The sequence below is a fragment of the Aethalodelphis obliquidens genome, unplaced genomic scaffold (assembly GCF_003676395.1).
Source record: "Aethalodelphis obliquidens isolate GAN/ISIS:26980383/991018 unplaced genomic scaffold, ASM367639v1 scaffold2, whole genome shotgun sequence".
In the NCBI taxonomy this organism is placed as follows: Eukaryota; Metazoa; Chordata; class Mammalia; order Artiodactyla; family Delphinidae; genus Aethalodelphis; species Aethalodelphis obliquidens.
Window position 1 is genome coordinate 75,567,201 of NW_020837946.1, and position 21,193 is coordinate 75,588,393.

General features: G+C 35.3%; 1 protein-coding gene across 2 annotated transcripts in view; it reads right to left on the bottom strand.

Moving 5' to 3' along the window:
- Positions 1-21,193, bottom strand: part of KCNJ3 (potassium inwardly rectifying channel subfamily J member 3) — a 162,117-nt gene that overhangs the window by 133,190 nt on the left and 7,734 nt on the right. The window contains exon 2 of one of the 2 annotated variants that reach the window (XM_027131133.1): positions 17,257-17,473. The exons of the other annotated variant lie outside the window; for it this stretch is intronic. Within the exon in view, the coding sequence (XP_026986934.1) occupies positions 17,257-17,473 (217 nt within the window). The remainder of the gene's footprint in view (positions 1-17,256; positions 17,474-21,193) is intronic. 2 annotated transcript variants of the gene reach the window in all.

Genomic DNA, 21,193 nt, shown 5'->3' on the forward strand with positions numbered 1-21,193 from the left:
ATGCCACCAGAAAACTACTAGAGCTAATCAATGAATTTGGTAAAGTTGCAGGATACAAAATTAATGCACAGAAATCTCTTGCATTCCTATACACTAATGATGAAAAATCTGAAAGATAAATTAAGGAAACACTCCCATTTATCATTGCAACAAAAAGAATAAATTAGCTAGGAATAAACCTACCTAGGGAGAAAAAAGATCTGTGTGCAGAAAACTATAAGACACTGGTGAAAGAAATTAAAGATGATACTAACAGATGGAGAGATATACCATGTTCTTGGATTGGAAGAATCAATATTGTGAAAATGACTCTACTACCCAAAGCAATCTACAGATTCAATGCAATCCCTATCAAATTACCAATGGCATTTTTTACAGAACTAGAACAAAAAATCTTAAAATTTGTATGGAGACACAAAAGATCCCGAATAGCCAAAGCAGTCTTGAGGGAAAAAAGCGGAGCTGGAGGAATCAGGCTCCCTGACTTCAGACTATACTACAAAGCTACAGTAATCAAGACAATATGGTACTGGCACAAGAAAAGAAATATAGATCAATGGAACAAGATAGAAAGCCCAGAGATAAACCCATTCACCTATGGTCAGCTAATCTATGACAAAGGAGGCAAGGATATACAATGGAGAAAAAGTCTCTTCAATAAGTGGTGCTGGGAAAACTGGACAGCTACATGTAAAAGAATGAAATTAGAACACTCCCTAACACCATACACAAAAGTAAACTCAAAATGGATTAGAGACCTAAATGTAAGACCAGACACTATAAACTTCTTAGAGGAAAACACAGGAAGAACATTATTTGACATAAATCACAGCAAGGTATTTTTTGATCCACCTCCTAGAGTAATGGAAATAAAAACAAAAATAAACAAATAGGAACTAATGAAACTTCAAAGCTTTTGCACAGCAAAGGAAACCATACACAAGATGAAAACACAACCCTCAGAATGGGAGAAAATATTTGCAAACTAATCAGTGGACAAAGGATTAATCTCCAAAATATATAAACAGCTCATGCAACTCAATATTAAAAAATCAAACAACCCAATCCAAAAATGGGCAGAAGAGCTAAACAGACATTTCTCCAAGGAAGACATACAGATGGCCAAGAAGCACATGAAAAGCTGCTCAACATCACTAATTATTAGAGAAATGCAAATCAATACTACCATGAGGTATCACCTCACACCAGTTAGAATGGGCATCATCAGAAAATCTACAAACAACAAATGCTGGAGAGGGTGTGGAGAAAAGGGAACCCTCTTGTACTGTTGGTGAGAATGTAAATTGATACAGCCGCTATGGAGAAGAGTATGGAGGTTCTTTAAAAAGCTAAAAATAGAATTACCATATGATCCAGCAATCCCACTACTGGACATATATCCAGAAAAAAAACATAATTCAAAAAGACACATGTACCCCAATGTTCACTGCAGCACTATTTACAATAATCAGGTCATGGAAGCAACCTAAATGCCCATCGACAGATGAATGGATAAAGAAGATATGGTACATACATACAATGGAATATTACTCAGCCATAAAAAGGAACGAAATTGGGTCATTTGTTGAGACATGGATGGACCTAGAGACTGTCATACAGAGTGAAGTAAGTCAGAAAGAGAAAAACAAATATCGTATATTAACGCATATACATGGAACCTAGAAAAATGGTACAGATGAACCAGTTTGCAGGGCAGAAATTGAGACACAGATGAAGAGAACAAACGTACGGACACCAAGGGGGGAAAGCGGCATGGGGTGGGGGTGGTGGTGTGATGAACTGGGAGACTGGGATTGACATGTATACACTGATGTGTATAAAACTGACGACTAATAAGAACCTGCTGTATAAAACAATTAATTAAATAAAATTCAAAAAAAAACACAGTAAAAATCTTAAAGATTTCATTTTTAAAAAAATCAAAAGGCTTTAGTTGATATTATCAGTGAAGTTTTATTTCTTGAAGGAGATTTTTTGAATGTCTAAGAAAATTATTTTTGAAATATGAACCATTAAGTTGCAGGATAATCTCCCAAGGGAAACACTAAAAGTCCAGATGAGTCATAAAAACTCTTTCAGAGTTAAGTAATACTTCTTCACATCTCAGCTCTACATTAAAGGTAGATATGTAGGATAAAAATAAAATGTAACATTTTACTTTATAAATAATGTAAAGTGAAACATTACATTTATAACACTAGAATAGAATTTACTTTCACCCATTACATCAGACTTTATTTGCCCAGACAGTTAAGATCATTTTCCAATTTGAAACTACACTGTATTGAGGCATGGCAAAGTTACCACGTACAGGTAAAAACCCATTCCTAGGGCACATGACTGCTGGTACAATTCCAAGAAATGAAAGGTGTCAGTGAAGGCATTTTTCAACAGGTTATTTTCTACTCTCACTTTTGCTTGCAGAGTGAAAACCACTGCATGAGCAGGAAATGTATAACAACTTGAAGTTCAGTGTGGCAACACAATGAAAGAAAATCCTTGACCCCAAGGAAAAATGGACTTATCTATACCTATTTTCCCTTAGATCAATTTAAATTGTATTTTACTCAAAAAATAGGGCAGAATTTATCTATACCTAGCACTCACTGAACTAAGTTATCCTTATAATAGCAAAGATCAAAATATTATAATAATAATAGCAGCTTTTGGTTAATCTTAAGTGTTCTCATCAGAAAGCACATTTATACAAACACACACATCAACATTTTGTAAGTTCAGGTACTCATAGTATCTTCTTAGTTAGATATTGTCACTAATAGACTAATCTCCATAACTACAAAAATTGTCATTTTTATCTTCACACAAAGCTTTCATCTCATTTTAACATATATCAAATTTCTGAGATTTTATTTTTCTTCACAGAGTCATAATTTTATTTCTTAAGGAATTCTGAAAGACAGTTGGGGTGTTATTCAAAAACACTCTCTAGAACTTAATTTTAAATTATAGAGTACAAATATATAACTGAATGAATTCAATATCTTCACAGATTTCTTCTAAAAAAGGTTTTTAAATTCCAATTCTAATTTGACACTTTATTTTTTATACCACACTGTAGTGGATCTTTAAAAGATCATGTTGAAGACAAACTCATTCTATGTATCTATATTTTTTTAAAGAATAAATTTTTGCAACAAATTTTGATTGAAAATAATTTAGGACCGTTTATTTTAACTAAAGTATTGAGCATATCTCATCTGATTTACAAAATTTACATATCGTATTGATGTAAAGCATTTTTCAAAAGCTAAAGAAATCCAAACCATATCCATTTTACTTATCTTTCTTCTCCCAGGAGGTACAAAATGAACATAGAAAACAATGAAATGAGAAAGACAATGTTATATACACTACTGTTATTTATTTTACATACTATTATCCAGAGACCTTAGGTACAAATCTGATCATAGCGCTCTCCTGCTCTAAAACCTGTTATACCTTCTTTTTTGCCCAATAAATTGAAGCTCTGTCCCTCAGGCCTATCCACGATCTCCCAATACATTTCCAGCCTTACCTTTTGGGCTTATTCCGCTTCGTACATCTCACTCTTTAGTCAAAATCTGAATTTAGAATCTCTTCTGCTACATAGTCCCTGCATTCTGCACCCCCAGGTCTGCAGCTGCTTCATCTTGTGTCTTCTCCTTCATCTTCAGGCATCAAATTTCATCAAGGGCAACATGAAATTTTACATACTTCAAGTTTTCAACAAATCTTTTCCAATATCCTAGCCAAAAGTGGATGCTTCTTCAAACTTCCCCTAGCAACAGATTATCACTTTTCATCTGAATTACTGCTCTAACACCCTAACTGATCAACCCATCTCTAGTTTTTCCTGTTTAATATTTTTTATAAGGTCAGCCAGAGTGATTTATTTTTCCTTAAAATGCAGTTATGATCATGTCATCCTTCTGCTTAAAAGTCATCTGTGGCTCCTCATTACTCATAACAATTCAGGGCAAAAACATAAATGACTAAAACTGCTACATTTTCCAGCCTTTATTCTTCCGCTGCTATCTCCTGAAACTCCTTTATTTCTCCATTACCCTACATATATTCTATCTCTAACCATGTGAATATCATTCAGTACCTTAAACAAAGCAAGTTTTCTGTTTCTGTTACACTTGAGGTCTCTTCCAACTTTGTTCACTCTTCCAATAATACTCTTTCCACCCCTCTTGGCCTAGCTAACTCCCTTATCCTTTCTAACCATAGGTTGTGGTCTTTACACATCTCCCACTAACATGGTTTATTTCCCAATTTACATTACTCCCACTGCCTGGGTAAGTGTTATCTCTCACTGGATCATGAGTTTTGCTGGCTGCGGCCCTCAGACTTTCTTATTCATCACTGTGTACCCAGTGCCTGGAACACTGCTTGAAATACAGAGGTTGCTTAATATATAGTTGTCAAAAAATATGATAATCTCAATAACTACCAGTTGTATCGTATTTAGCCAAAAAAAGGACTTTGCAATGTTGTTTAAGACCAGGCCTATTTATAAGGCATATCTCTCTTTTTTTTTTTTTTGCGGTACGCGGGCCTCTCACTGTTGTGGCCTCTCCCGTTGCGGAGCACAGGCTCCGGACGCGCAGGCTCAGCGGCCGTGGCTCACGGGCCCAGCCGCTCTGCGGCATGTGGGATCTTCCCGGACCAGGGCACGAACCCATGTACCCTGCATCAGCAGGCGGACTCTCAACCACTGCGCCACCAGGGAAGCCCAGGCATATATCTCTTGACTGGCCTTCCCCTCTACTCAGCTAGGCAACTAGCTGATCTGATCTAAAATTTAAACTCTGGTAATAGGGAGAAAATCCTTGACATGTTTCAAAAAAATATAATCTCCATCATTATAAATTATTTTGAAGAAGGTAAGCAAGAATTGCATTTAGGTAAGTGAATCATTGTTGGTGATAAGAAGAATGCCACAGTGAGTCAAAGTGCAAAAATATATTCCAGACTCTTCCACCAACTGGTTCTGAAAAGATGGGCAAGTTGTTTTACCTCACTGAATCAGAGTTTCCATTTCCGATTTAACTAGATTATCACTAAGGTGCACTTTATCTTTATAATACTATCATTCTAATTCTACTATTTAATTAGGTGACAGCTAAGTTTTAAAAATCATAAATGTGCCTTTTTTTTCTTCCTCTCAACTTTCTCTGGTTCTGATAATATTATGGCTTCTTGTGTAAAGAAAAGGAAGAAATATGTTTCTTTGAAGCTGAAAATAGCATATTAGATTTAACCAAGCATATCCAAGCCAGGGAAGACATCATATTGGGCAGATATGATTAAATGATCAGTTCAAATAAGGTACAGTATTTTAACTGATATCTGTAGTACTGGTCTAGTAGAACCTGGAGTATAGGAGGGCACTCTGTAAATGTTAGGTCCCTTCTTTAGTAAGGTTTTAGACACATTTAAAAGATAAGCAAAATTCAGCTTGTTAGACTGAATTTAAACAATAGTAAATAACTGAATAAAAAGCAATAGACCATCAGTGTATTGCATAAGAGAGACATTGAAAGTTCAAGACCAAAGTCTGTCCTCGATTTTAGCAAATTGGCCTTAAAAACTTAAGGCTCTGAAACGTTTTGATAAGGGATTATGGTGAGTCACTACCATTTTGTAATTTACAGGCTATAAAATGTTAAACCCTTAACTAAATGAAGAGAATAATCCAAATAAGCTTAACAAACCTTTGCATTTAATGTATACAAATTAAAATGGAGGGTAATGAAGCATATTTGAAAAGAGCCACTGGGAGAAATGTAGTGCAAAGCAAAACCAGAAAGAAACAGATAACACATGTTAAAACATTTTTGGAACCGATAATGCTAATCTGAATAAATACACACATACAAAGAGGCTACATCATTTTCTCTCTGTATTCTCTAAGTAGTGCTGCCAAATACGGAAGGATTGGAGCCATTTCTGGGGAACTGCTGAATCAGGAGCATGAGTCAGAAAGTAAACCCTTAGCACCGAAAAAGTACTAAAAAAAAGTGCTGGGAGCTTATACACAGACATACACTCAGTTCCTAAGGTCGAAACGTTCTATAATCATCAAAGCACCCTGCGCTCTTCACTTCCCAAAGTTATCCCCTCATATTATGTGTATTTGGAAGAAAGTTCTCCTCTCATGGACTCGGATTTTACCTGTATCTAAATGTTGAGATATGCTACAGAGTTGTAGATATGCTACATGTGCCTAAATAGGGCTTTGAAAACTAACATCAGGACATTTTCCAACTTAAATGACAAGAAATCTAAAATAAAAATAAAATTAAACAAAATAAAATAAAAGGCCTAAATTAAATTAAAAGTTATTTACAGGTGTACGAAAAGTTTGCTTGACAGTAATTTAGGAAGACTAAGATGCTCTTTCGTCAAAAGCCTTTAAGATCTTAATCATCCCTCTGAAATAGTCTAGACATCACTCTTCTTTGAACTAGGCAGCAGGAATGATCATAACTAGAGCTACTTTCAGGCTCATGAGTATATTTTTGGCACAAGACATTCAGCAAATACACCCCACCTATAACCAACACAATGTAGGTTACAAAGGTAAGTCATCCTTGGACAACAAAGAATTAATCGTCTTCCTTCCTCCCCTGCCCCATGCTGAGAGCTTCTCAATCTTGTAATGGCACTTTGTTACCATCATTAATAAATATTAAAATGCCACAGTTTATAAAATAACTTCATATATTTTTATTTTATTCAACATTCATTTTCAACTGCAACAATAACAATGGCAGCCATGACTTCCCACTTGAATTGCAGTTCTGAGCTCTCCTCTATGAGCTGAATGGGTCACTGATCTTAGCTCTTTTTCAAATAGAGCCTAGAACAAAGTAGTAACTAATCAAAGTGAAGCAATGCAAAGTGGGTCTAGAATCCTTACTTGTCAAGATAAACTCACTCTATCTGGATCTCAAATCTTACTCATTATCCATTTCCTATTAAAAGCATATTTCTCTTTAATCTCTGCAATCTCCACAATATTTACCCCAGAAAACAAAGCCCTCAAATAGTTTAGCTTTAATGACTAATAGCCAGCATTAGTCTTAGTGTAAAATTATGAAAAAAATTGTCCTTCTGAACTTTGCAGTAAGCATAATGATAATCCCTCTATGAAACGGTAAATACGTGCATGCAGTGTTTTGGTCAAATCCATGTGTAGTGATTTCAATGATCAGAATTCTCTCCAGCAGTGAGTGGCACTAACATCCTTGTTTGGTATTTATATTACATCTTCACACAATGTTCCACAATAGCTATCACATCTTGTTCTTCCTTATCATGATGAATAGCAATGCATTTTAATCCATACTCTTGATTTTCACCGTTTTCCACCCACATTAATTTGCATTTGGCTACATTGATCAGCACAGTCTGAATCGACACAAAGCTTTATCTCTTTAACAGTTAAATCAGTGAATTTGGGGTAAAGCAGATTGCTCTCCATAATGTGGGTGGGCTTCATCCACTCATTCGAAGCCTGAATAGAACAAAAGAGTGTCCTTGCTGAACAACAGAGAATTCTCCAGAAGAATGCTTTCGGACTTCATCTGCACCATCAGCTCTCCTGCGTATCAAGCCTGCTGGCCCACACTACAGATTTTGGACTCACCAGCCTCCATAATTGTATAGGCCAATTATTTATAATATATACACATTCTAAAAAATAAAACAAGCTTCATCTCTGAAGACTTCAGAAATTTAAAGAGCTATGTTCTCTTTCATTTTTACCACATGCCAATATGCTAAATTAGTCCAAAATATTTCTGCTGAGTAGTTAATTCAATAAATATTAGTGGCTTCACTAGCTGAAATTGAGTAGTTCTCAAACTTTAATGTTCTTAATAAGAATCATCTGGGTGCCTATCACAAATGCAAATTTCCTGATTCACAAACATCAGATATTTGAACACTGTAAGTCTAGGCAAAGGCTCCAAAGTCAGCATTTTAATAAGCTTCCCATGGGATTCCAATGCAGGTAGTACCAGGACTTCACCTTGAAAATCTCTGAAAATTACTTAGTTAATGTCTAAACTATGAAGTTCTGTGTCACTGGACCATGCCACATCTTAACCAAAACTGCTTTCCCCAATTACAATCCCACTTGCTTACATTTAACAATTAGCTTGATTATCTACAAGGTTTGCTGACTTCTTTTATCATATCTGCCATAGGCAAGATTGTGACAAATATAGTGTCAACCCTCCCCAACTCACCTCATCCCCAGTAATTTACCCATACCACCCTCCGGCACAACAAATGAGAAACTTCATTCTAAAATGCTAAGGACTGTATTAATTAAATATTCTATACAAGATAGCAGTGAAAATAATAGAGAAAATAACATGTGAAAATATTCTTTTTATGTAATTTTGAGGCTTCAATGTTGAATGTGGAAAGTGGAAAACAGTGGAGTAACTCCAATCATAAGTTTGAAAAGACCTATTCCATTACCAATGAAGCAAACTTCTCCATTAAATTGAAGTAGATATCTAGGAAGGCTTAACTAACATTCCTGACTGCTAAATTGGGTGACTAACCATCCCAGTTTGCTCAGAGTTCCTGGTTTAACACTGAAAGACTCATGCCCCAGAAAACCTTTCAGTTTCAGGTCAATGGAGATAGTTGGTCATCCTACTTCATGCCTCAATATTTAGGCATTCATTTTTTAAAGTCCCTGGAAAAACGTTTATTCAAAAGAAAATGATAAACTAGGATTTTATTTAGGAATTGTTCATTAAAAATTGCCTTATATAGAAAAACTATGTTTCTCAAAAATTTGAGTTTTATTTTGACTCAAATTATTGAAAAGGTATCTCTAAAAGAGAAAAGAAAACACAATTAAGAAATAATAAATATTTAAAAATATATATAATCATAGAAGTTACTTGGAGGAGGGTAGTTTGGGTTCCAATATATAGTGATCCACGGGTCATGGACTTTTACTTGATAAGGTAAGTTTTCTGAAACACCAGCAATTACTTTAAAAGGTAATAGCAATCTGGGCAGGAATAGGGAAACCAGAGAAGTAAACAAGACATCCCTGATTTAGGTCCTGACTACAACAGATACAAGGAGCTCACAGGCTAATGATTCAGAACCTGCAATAAGGAAGGATGAATAAAATTTCTAATGGTCAGGAGAGAGCTAGCTCATTTGCAGTAACACTAGGGGTTTGCCAGATCACTATCTTCTGAAGGATCATTAAAGTGTAATGATTAATTACAGCTCATAAAGCCAAATATTGTAGAATCATTCATAGAGGAAAATTGTAGGCACATCTCAATTATTCACAAGCTGAGCTTCTGCTCTGTGATTTACTCATTAGGAAATTTCCAACTGTTTTTTTCACTAGTCAGGAGAAGAGTTAGTGGCTTGTTCGTGCTGTTTTATTTATTTTTCCCAATTTATCTTTTTGTTTCTCTGGGTGTCTCAGCTTCTTCTAAGTAGGGAGCGGAACTTCAATGGGAAGGATCTCGGAGCACTTTTCCCATTCTTGTTTAATTATAAGCAACTATTTTGGAACCAGAGGCCTTTTTCATTATTTTCAACAGTCACATAGTTGCCTGAGTCAGACGATTTCATGCAGGACCCAATTATCTCTGGTCTGGCCTACTGTAACAGCTAACACCTGGTCTGTCTCCAGTCTCAGCCCCACTCAATCCATCCTCCACCTGCAGCCAGAGGGATCTCTGAATCTTACAAATACAATCATGGCATTCTCCTGCTTCAAGTCCTTCAAGGGCTTTATCGCTTATAGGATTAGGTTCAAACCATGCCTCAAGGATAGGCTCATCTCCAGCCAATTCCCCTCCGCCTGTCCTCTACTCAGACCATACCAAATGGTTTGACTCCTCTAACAAAATGAATTCTCATTTGCCGTTCCTTGGGCCAGAATGCCCAGCTCTCCTTACCCTCTGTATGACCTTCTCCTTCACCTTCCTGTCTCACCTCATGCTGTGTCCTCTGCCGGGGGGCAGGGGGCTTTCTTAAGACTTAAGTCTTAAGTCTTAAGACTCCTTAAGAACAAATCCATCCGGGACCACTACTCTGGGCCTATACTGTAGCGTGACATAACATCTGTTTGACCACATATTGCTAACACTCAATTTAGCTCAACTTCTTTCTCCCTTTGGACTGTGGACTTCCTCCTTAATCATCTTTGTACTATCTTACACCTACTATAATATGGATAATCAACAAGCATTTGTTGATCAATTTCCTATAAGAAAACAATTTATGACTCAGAAATCAAGCTTATAAAAAGAGAGCAACTCTATTAAAATCAGTTAAAAATAACAACAAACAGATCAGAAGTGTTTACTGGTATCTACTACTTTCTGCAACCTAGGATATACATTAAAAAAAAAATACAGCCTCAAAACAAAGTCCTCAGTCAATCTTGGCAGTTTACAGTTTATCTGGAGATGTAATAAAGCACATAAGAGATGAATGTGAAAAAATTATACATGTATATATGAAGAAATTATTTTAATAATAGTAGACAGACTACTAGGGACAGGGTTTTTCAAAATAGTGTGCTAATTATACAAGCAATTTATGCAAGCAGTAAATTGGAAGCAAAATGAGCACCAGTGACTGAGAATTCAGGAAATAAAATTCATAGCCAATAGATACCATAATTTCAACCTTGCTAGTAATCAAAAAGAATAAAATAATGTCAAATAGACAAAAATGAAACCAATTATAATATCCATTGTTGGCAAGGGTATGAGGAAATAGGCACCTTCATAGCCAGTTGTAAATTGGTACCAACTTTCTGTATAACAACCCTGAAATAGATATTAAAAACCAACAGATGTATATGTCCCTTTACCTAGGAATTCCATCTTTAGGAATTTATATAAAATAGTAAAGTTGGTGGTAAATAAATTAAAACTATGGACTATAGAGTATTTATCTCATTAAAAAGGAAATGCCTAAAAATTCCAGACAGGAGATAGGTAATAAAAATTAAGATAGATACATAATTGGCATACAATAAAGCCATTAAGATGAATGGTGTAGAACTGTAATTTGACATGAAAGATGTTAAAACATATTATACAATAAAGCAAGTTATAAAACAGTACGTGTAGCATAATATAACAATATATCTGAATACAGACACCTGAAAGGTTAATGACCAATACATTAACTGTATAGTAGCTGAAAATAAGAGTAAGGTTTTTATTTTGCATATTTGTATTTTTTCTATAATAAGCATGTATTTAATAGCCCCTTCATAGTAAAACACAGTATTTTAAATAAGTGATTAAAGGAAAGCACATGGACTAAAGTGCCCAGGGAAGACTGAACAAATATGGCAGTTCTTATGCCATGTAAGAGAAGACAGAAATGCTATCCTAGGTAGTGAATCCTAGGTAGTGAAAATGGTATTATTGCAGACATGGGAATCAACAGTGAGCACGAGTGTATGGACATTACAGTAAGCAGGGCAACCTAATTGTCTCAGGAAGGAACACATGCATTTTGACTGGCAGTCATTAGGGATTTTTGAGCACAGGTATATCATGATAGTAGTGTTGTAAGCACATTCACCAGGCAAACATTCAATAGTGCACAATCTGCATGTAAGCAGATACTAAATCCATTCCTGAGACAACTACTGTGATTTAGAAGTACTATTATGTGAACTCTCAGAGGAAGAGTTGAATTACAGAGACACCACTAACAGAGAGCAGAAGCCAGGTACCTGCTCCCTTGGAGCATTTACAATTGCTCAACCTCTACCTGAAATCCCCTTCAAAGCAAAGGGATTTGTTTTACTCAAGATACTGTGCTTGGGCTTAAATGTCACCTTCTCATTGCAGCCTACTCTGACTTCCCTACACTCCCAAACCCTCTTGCCTTGCTTTACTTTTTTTCCATAGCACTTATTTTCTAACACTCTAAATGAGGCACTTCGTCATTTTGCTGTCTGATTTCCATATATGATTATAAATACCCACAAGAACAGGAATTGTGTCTTGTTAACTAATGTGTCCCCAGGGTCTAGAATACTGTTTAGCCTGTAATAGGTGCTCAACAAATATTGTGGAATGAACAACTTAATTGGGTATAAAAAAGAAAGGAAAGGGGAGGAGGCCTTCAACAGAAGAGCCATGATTAATAGGGACAAACGTTCCAGATGAGGATGTAATTTGAGGGTAAGATGATTACTTGGTATTTACACAAGTTGACTCTGAATTAAAATAGTGACATCCGAGTGGACAAATGTCCTGGAAATTGATGGCATATATAAAGCCACAGCAGGTGAGAGATTTCATAGCTTGAGATAAAAGAAATAATGAACTTGTGCATACTTTGTGGGTTCATTTTTTAAAATCGAGTATCTAGATTCAAGAAGAAAGAAGTCAAGGGCAGAGATCCAGGAAAAATTTATAAGAAGAGGGAGCCATGCAGGGTATAAGGAACACCTGGAAAATAAAAATTAGAAGAAACAGAAAAAGAGGGAGAGGGAAAATGTGGTGTCTCTGAATCCCAGAATGAACCTTGAGTATAAAGGAATAAATAACCGGATTACGTTTTTCATGAAGAAAGACCTGGACACGTTTGAGAACAAAGAGAGTCAAAGAGATTTTAGGTATTAGGTATAGTAAGTATTGGCGCTTGAGTCACAGGTAATAAACATGACGATAAAGCAGGTGCATTTGGAGAAGAATAAAGACATTTTCCTCACAGACACCAGCAAAGAAAAAGGGGATATAACCATGAGAAAAGGATAAGGAGAGTAAAAAAAATGTATACAAATTGAAGTGTCACATTCTTTTCGATAAACTAGGTGGAGAGCAGTAGGCCTAGGAAGGGATAGGACAGCTGGGACTGGGGGCATGGAAGGAGAGAAAAGGTCTAAAATAGATCCCATGGGGAGAGAGCCTGGGAGTGCAGAAAAGACAATTAAGAAGACTGCCAAATAGCAGCAGAGAGCAGATTGAAGTTTGAAAGCATCGGGTTCTAATGAGCCAAATCTGCAATGCTGTTTGCCTCTAGCAGTGTTCTCCCTCCCGGGAGAATCAGCAAAGAGAGCAACAGTTAGAGGTAACCTATGTTTAGAAATTTGCTACGTGAGCCGAGAAGCAAAGGTTATTCATGAAGAGGCAAATGTTGTGTTCCTTGTTGGAAGTGAAAGTCCAACTCATTGGAAGCAAAGAAGGCAACAATCCCTGAACGTGATCACTGAGGAGTATTTCCAAGGAAGTGGGGAAAGTAATTATTGTGAGTCCTGAGCTGGAAGCTGAAACTTTCAAGGAAATGAGAAATCTTCTAATTTTTCATCTCTCTCCTCACCACCACTACCACTCCTGCTGAGACTACAGGAAGGGAAGAAGCAAAAACTAAATGAGATCAGAAGATTCTCATCAGAGGACCGCAGCAAAGTGAGCAATTATGTGCCTGTCTTGGGGGCTGGGGACTGTGTAGGTAGTACTGTTAATAACGGAAAAGTGGTAACGGTCTAAAGTTTTATGCATTCCCTAGGCATTGGGGTCACTGGGTTTTAAATAAACTACATGCAATCCACTAGGGGAAAAAAATGTGTGTTTTATTTTGTTATATAGAGTCTGAGATTACTAAATTATTACTCTAGCATTTAAATGCAGGCTTTGCTTTTGAATCGAATCCCAGCACTCGCTGTTGACGCGATGCAATCATCTGTAGTGCAGAGGTGCACCCACACCCCACCCCCGACCTCTCAGACTTCTCCTCACCCCACTCTCCACATTGTTCACTCTGCTCTAACCACCACCACCTTCTTTTAGTTCCTGGAATCAATCAGGCTGGTTCCTGACTCAGGACCCTTGTACCAGCTGTTTCTCAGCCTCTGCTGTGTTCTCCCTCCAGACAGGCCCAGGAGGTCCTTCTTGACAGGCAGGTCTCTGCTTAGGTGTCACCTTCTCAGAGAGACCTTTCCTAACCGTCAACCTAACCCTGGGATGCACTCTTTTTTCCATAACCTTGTTTTGTTTTGGTTTTTATTCCTGACACATTACTATGTGATAATACCTTGCTTATTTATTTTTTTGTTTTGTTTCGCAGTCTTCCTCCTCCAGTTAGAATATAACTTTCATAAGGAAAGGGATTCTGCCTGTCTTGGTCACCACTATATTGCCAGTATTTCAAATATTTCCAAGCACACAGCATACATTCAGTTATTTGTCTAGTGAATGAATGAATGATTTAAAAACTTGGTGTTTTAATGTTAAATATGATGGAAAGTTACATTGTTAACATTTAGTCACAAGCCTGTATAACAAAAAACACTGGAGCCAAAATAGTATTATTGATGTCTCAAAACATCACAAAAGATCATATTTGTCTTATTCCAAGCAATAAATATTGTGAGAAAGTATTGTGAATGGGAGGATAAAGGAGGAAACATCCTGAAAAATGAATCTAAATAAATCTCAGTATAACTTTAAATGATCATATGGACATAAGAATGTTTATGTTATTTTTACCAGACTCAGGGAGGTCTGAAAATATAGACAGATTTTTCAGAGTTTGAATAATGTGTGATTTAATCAGTTAGGGCATATACACAAACAAAATGTCAGATACATTTTCCACAAAATAAATTCTAAAAATTATTCATAATGTTTTTGCTGTTATTCTTGCTATACTAAATCTAGAAAACAGGCTTAGTTAAGAGGTTAAGAGGAGGCAGGCTTTAATCTTTTCTCCATAAAAGGCAATCTCTAAATAAGAAATTCAGTCTCCAGTCAAGTTTTCACATTTTCTGTGGAAAGTAGTCTCTGCCAGTTCATAATTAAAAAAAAAAAAAAAAAAAAGGGAGAGGGCAGAAAATGGTAAAATGAAATCTACAGTCCTAATGAATAATTTAATGTTACGAAACTCCAAATGACTTTATGTAGAATATCATTTACTAACCATGATCCTCTGAAATCTGATGAAGACACATCAATTAAGTCAAGAATACATAGGTGTATTTTAAAAACAACCTGATTCAATATTCCCTTAAGATGCCTATGTAGAAGTCAAAAATCAACAAAATATATAATGAATAAGGAAGCCTCAGACAAATCCAAATTGAGAGACATTCTACAAAATACCTGGCCTGTACTCTTCAAGTACATCAAGGTCAAGAACACAAAGTAAGGTTGAGGAACTATTTCATCATGAGACTGAGAAGACAAGTAAACAAATGAGGGCATAATCCTAAAACTGATGTTGAACCAGGAAAAAAGGGCTATGATGGAAATTACTGAGAATACAAGTAAACAAATGAGGGCATAATCCTTAAATTGATGAGCCAGGGAAAAAGGGCTATGATGGAAACTACTAGGACAACTGATAAAATGAGAAGGTAGACTATGAGCTAAATAATAGTACTGTATCATTGTTTAATATCCTGATTTTTTTCTTAATTGCACTGTGATTTTGTAGAAAAATTTTCTCATTCTTAAGAAATACACACTAACCAGAGATAAGTAGGAAAAATGGTTGGATGGATGGATGGATGGATAGATAGATAGATAGATAGAACTAGTGAAAGATTTCTAAGACTGTCAAGTGAAACAGAAACTTTACTCATGACAGTGATTAGAATAATAATAAGCAATTAATAAACTATAACCAGCTGTGTCAAAGATAGAACCATATGCTTTAAAAATAAATCAGTAAAAAATCTGCTGTTTAAGCTCTAACAATGTATTTTTACTTCAATAAACGAGACAAATAAAAACTAAAATTTAAATGTAAAGATTTCTTGAACTAGAAGCCTTTATAAATTGGTTTCATTATTTATCAATATATGATATTTTAGAAATATACTATGACATCAATTCAATTTTAAGTTCAAAAACTGGAGAATTTAAACCATGAAATTGTCCACAGAAATCAAATCCCAGATATAGATTGATGAATTAAGTCTTTACTCCCTGTTCTCAAAAACCTTAAATTTAAACTGAAGCACTAATGATAATAAAATAATAGTAATACAACAGGTCGCTTCAAAGTGATTATTATATCATTCTCCTTTTAGAGAGATGAGAAAAAAAGTTTATGGAGATTAAGTATCTTGCCCAAATTTCAAATCGGTGTTATGTAACAGATGTATAAGATTACAGTGGCTTGCCTCCCCCTGCCCCTTGGACAAAGCTTTATATCAAGATGGGAGATTCTTTCATTATGTAATGTCTCCCACCTTGATATAAGGCTTGAATGTATCCATGCTATTGCCGATGTTACTTTCAATGCTATAGTTTATACATAATAACTAGCACTTTAAGATTATTAGAATGATATTGGTAGAAAAAAATTAAAAGCTAAATTATTTCTTGCTCTCTCACTACTTGTAGCAAGGGTAAAACTCAAGATAGATAGATATAATTATGTAAATATTCCATTATTAGTCTCAAGCATCCAGCAGGTTCCAAACCAACTGGCAATGCTTAGGCCCCAAATAATATACTCTGATTTATTGTTTCTTTCCTTTGCCAACCTTATTCTCCTCAGACAGTAGCAAACTGTGGGTATTGCAGCATAGCAACGCTATATCACATCTTAAGAAGTAACATACAGCACATAGCTATACCAAAGCCGAAAAGGAAAATTTCTTTTCAAAAAATTTTTGGTCAAGGTTCAGCTGGGGAAATCTACTGACCCACTTTGAAATTAAAATGTTACTTTAGTGTGGTTCGCGCCCACCCGCGGGCGCGCGCGCACACACACACACACACACGGAATTTTCCACTGAGGTTGCATATAGTAGCATATTAAAGCTCTGTCAATGACACCCGAATCACCATCCCTAAGGCAAGAATACGCATGCTGAGTTCAGGTTGCTCACTAATTACCCTGAATTTATTTTAACCTTAAATCTTCTAAAAAATATATGATTATAGGAAATCCAAGTCTGCAGTTAAACTAGAACATCATAATCATTTCTAGGAGTCATCTCAGTTTCCTTTTCTTTCTTTTTTTGCAGTAAGTATTTCTGAGTTAACATTACAAATGCAATCATCACAACAGTAAATCTTCATTTTCAAAGCAGTATCAACTTAATGTTACAAAGAAATAACAGACAAGTCATTACTTTCATTATTGCGAGCTGAGACGTTTAGCCCAAACCATGATAGGTATTGTGCATATAATATAATGTTATTATGGAATAAAGAAACGTCATGATATATCTATGTTTTTACTCACCAGTTGTTTCCACAATGCCTTCTAGGATGACGACAATCTCGAACTGTTCAGTTTGCATGCTTCGCTGGGATAGGTCATAAAAGGGGCTTTTGGCATCAATCACGTGGCAAATCGTGAGGGGGGAAACAAGAAAAAGTTGATCTGCCCCTGTACTAAAACCTACATCCAGTTCAAGTTGATCAAGGGGAAGGAACTCACCCTCAGGTGTCTGCCGAGACTAGACAAGCACACAGAAAAAGAGAAGAAATCACCACTTGTACTGAAATTTGCAAGGCAGCCCAACAGTAATTTACATCATTGCCAACATTCTGCACTATCAATCATCTGCAACAAAATCCAAACAAATCATTATGCAGCTATGTTCTAGCAAATGGGCCGAAATCCCACATAGCTCATGCGGAACATACATGCATTATTTATAATACACGACTTACTATAATTACCAGTCCCTAACTCATGAGCTTTGGAGAAATGCCTGGTCCAACAATGGCTGTTAACACAAACTGTGGAACTAAGTGTATATGTGCTACTGCTTGACATAAATCACTAAATGATAATGCACTACACGCCAGATGTTTTTTCCTCCCAAAGCAAATAAGTAGGCAATTCTTACGGAGTTTGTTAAAGCTAAAAAAGGTTGATCATAATCTAAAAACAGATTTATTGCATTATTACAAAGCAAACATAATAATTTATTTTTCCAGGACCTTTGAAAAGTAACAAATAGATAGAAACTAGAATAGAATAGTGAAGATGTTATCATATTGAATAATGTTATGTACACAACAGCTCACATAATAAAAATAAAGGCAGATGCTGTTAACTAGTGGCTTTCGAACTACTAGTAATAAACTGCATTAAAGTTATTTCTCTATTTATTTTATAAATTGTAAAATTAGTCAAACTTTGTGCTCAACTGAATTTCTTTAAATCAAAATGCAGTTTAAAAACTCTGTATTAGACAAACTTGTAGTTTACTAAAACTTTCACATGGCAGTGGCACTCAGTATCAGTATAAATCACTGTAAAGCTTAATTCAACAAACTGCTTGCATGCTAAAAAAAATTAAATACGATTATTAACAATAGCAAACCATGAAAATAAACTTATCTTTCTTTTCTATTCATTTTTCATATATGTTGCTTATAAGGATCATGATAAGCAAATATTTATATGATGATGCTGATAAAATACAAGCTGGGTTAAAAAAATCAGGGTGGAGGGAGGCTTGCTGCTGGTTGAATGGGGTTTGGAAGAATCCAATATATTTTAAGAGACTCTTTGCAAAGCAAATTTAATAAACAAAACAGACTCTGCAACACTGGTCTGTCCAATGAATCGGTAGACTGAAGACAAAATCCTTACTTTCAGAGTTCCCGGAAAGACACTGGCTTTGTAAACGAGCCTGAAAATACTGAAAAATATGGTTTAGTAAGCTGTTCTCCACAGCAAAACAAAACCAGGAGTTCCAAGTTGGTGGCAAATTGTTACCGCAGCAATTGCAGAGTCTCAAAAGCAGAACTAGTCAATTAGAGAGGCTACTTTGTAATTAGTGATACTCAGGAGTTTTATTTGTGTAGAAAAAAAGTCCAATGAAAATATTGAGACTATTTTTCTTCTCTGCCTTATGACTAGTTGATTAAAAATTTAAAAAGAAGAAGAAAATGATTACTGACAAGAAAAAAAAAACATGGAAAAACCTGATGGTGCAAAAATAAAAACAGCAGCTCTAACAACCAATGTTGGAGAAAACTAGTCATTTCTAAGCCAGTAGAATTCATTTAGCTTTCTATATATATTCTCAAATTGGTAAAATACAGATGAGACCAGCATCTTTGCAAATACACAGTTGTATAACATGTATTGATTAATGTAACAAAATAAAAGTCAAACACAAAACAAAAATAAATAAAAACAAAAAATCCTGCGTCATTGTTCTCTCACCTACTAAGAAACAGGTGCTATATAAACACAAGGTGGTATTCTGACATTTATAATTAATGATCAGAATTTGGGTCATTTTACCAACTATTCTAAGCTCTGCTTTTTCTGCATGAAATAAAAATATTCACAAACATAATTTTTAAACTCAGTTTCCCATTTATTTTAAAATAATTTCCCCCAAAGAAGATATATTTTTCTAATTTTTATATACGTACGCCAAGGCTAAAATTCATCTCCCTTACTTATATATTTGTTATTTATACTTGCACCTCATTCTTAGAGTAGCCATTAGCTTCTATATTCTCTGCTCATTCAATAACCCATGAAAAAGAAGTGGCCTAGAAACAGATAGGCTATCAGGAGAATGCCAACCTAGAATAAGAAATATTTTATTTTTAGCAAAGCAGTTAATTCATATGTAGGTAATTGAGACTTAAATATGCATGAATCTGTTCCATTAACGTCCATAACGTTCCAGATTCCACGTTATCTTTCGATTTTAAAAATGTGTTCCATATACTCAAAATTATGCCTATACCCCTTCCCAAATGCTTTATATCCTATCCAAGTCTTGGCAGAAACAAAGTTGACAACTGCACCTATTTTGTGATACTATGGGGAAAATAATACTTCATTTCTTTGAAAGATGTTTTCCACACTTACATCTTTTTTCCGATAAGTGAAATTCCCTACTTATTCACTAAAAATTATTTTCCAGTGGATAAATTTAATCTTACTTTAAATGACACTGAGGTACTACATACATCCACAATTTTATCTTTCACGTCTTCTTCCTTTTTGTTAGGCCAACAGATATTTCAACTATCAATATGCTTACCTCCCTGATTTTTGTTTGCTTCTCTGACTCTGTAATAGACTGGGAAGCCTATTACTCACTGTGAATTAAAGAGAAAGCTTTTCTGTTTAGAGGAGGAAAGGGTGTTTGGCAGGTGCCTGGAGCACTGGAATTGTTTGAAGTCTGAGCTCCTGGGCAGAGCAAGGTTATCTTATCAATACTCAGGCAAATAGGATGTCCCAGAACCTGACATATCTCTACCAAATACATTTGCAGAAGCATGCACATTCTACTCTAGGTTTACAAGGAATTCTAATCTAGGCTTTTCTAATTCTGGGGCAATTCCAGAGATTTTTCTGGAGCAAGGGGGGAAAAGAAGCATATGTAAGTTATACTCTCTCAACTGGTATAAGTGGAGTTAGAGAACTTTTGTTCAAGGAACTGTAACACATACATAAAAGATACAAAGGAAAAAGAGGAGTTATGGATGTGCCTTTATAAAATTAAACTGTGATCTGTACCTTGAGCATGTAATAAATCAGTAGCAATGATATTTCATCCATTTCTAGTTCTCTTATTTAGATACCAATTACCATATTTCACCCAGAAATTTTGATAATAGGCATAAAAAATGTAGGTAAAAACCAATTTAACCTTTATTTATTATGTCATCTTAAGAATTATGATAAAAGAAGAAATCTTTCATTAGTAGAGCAGTTTGTCCCTGGTCTACATTATCTCCTCTTGTTCTATAAGCCTCCTAATTCCAAAAGGGAACACAGAACCATGACCTTTTCCTGGATAATATGTAAATAGATACAGTCGAGATCAACAACAATTCTAAACAATTGCTTAAGGTGAAGAGTGATACAATAAATTATTAAAATTTCTAAGGTTGACTTTACTTGATGAAATAATCATTTAAAATCTTGAAACTATTGAATAAATAAGTGGGGAAAAGGTGGAAGGGAAAACAGTTCATGGAAAACTGGTAATTCTTAAAAATTTAGAACATAATTTGAAAACACTAGCACTTGAGAATAACTTAACATACAACTTTTATTATCAATTGTATGAAATATTTTGGGGAAGGAAATAAAGATTTTTCTGCCATTTTAAAGACTTTCTGGTTGGTTGCATTATAGGAAATTCTGAGAGTTAAGACAAAACTCAAGGAACTCTAAGGCATAAAGTTTG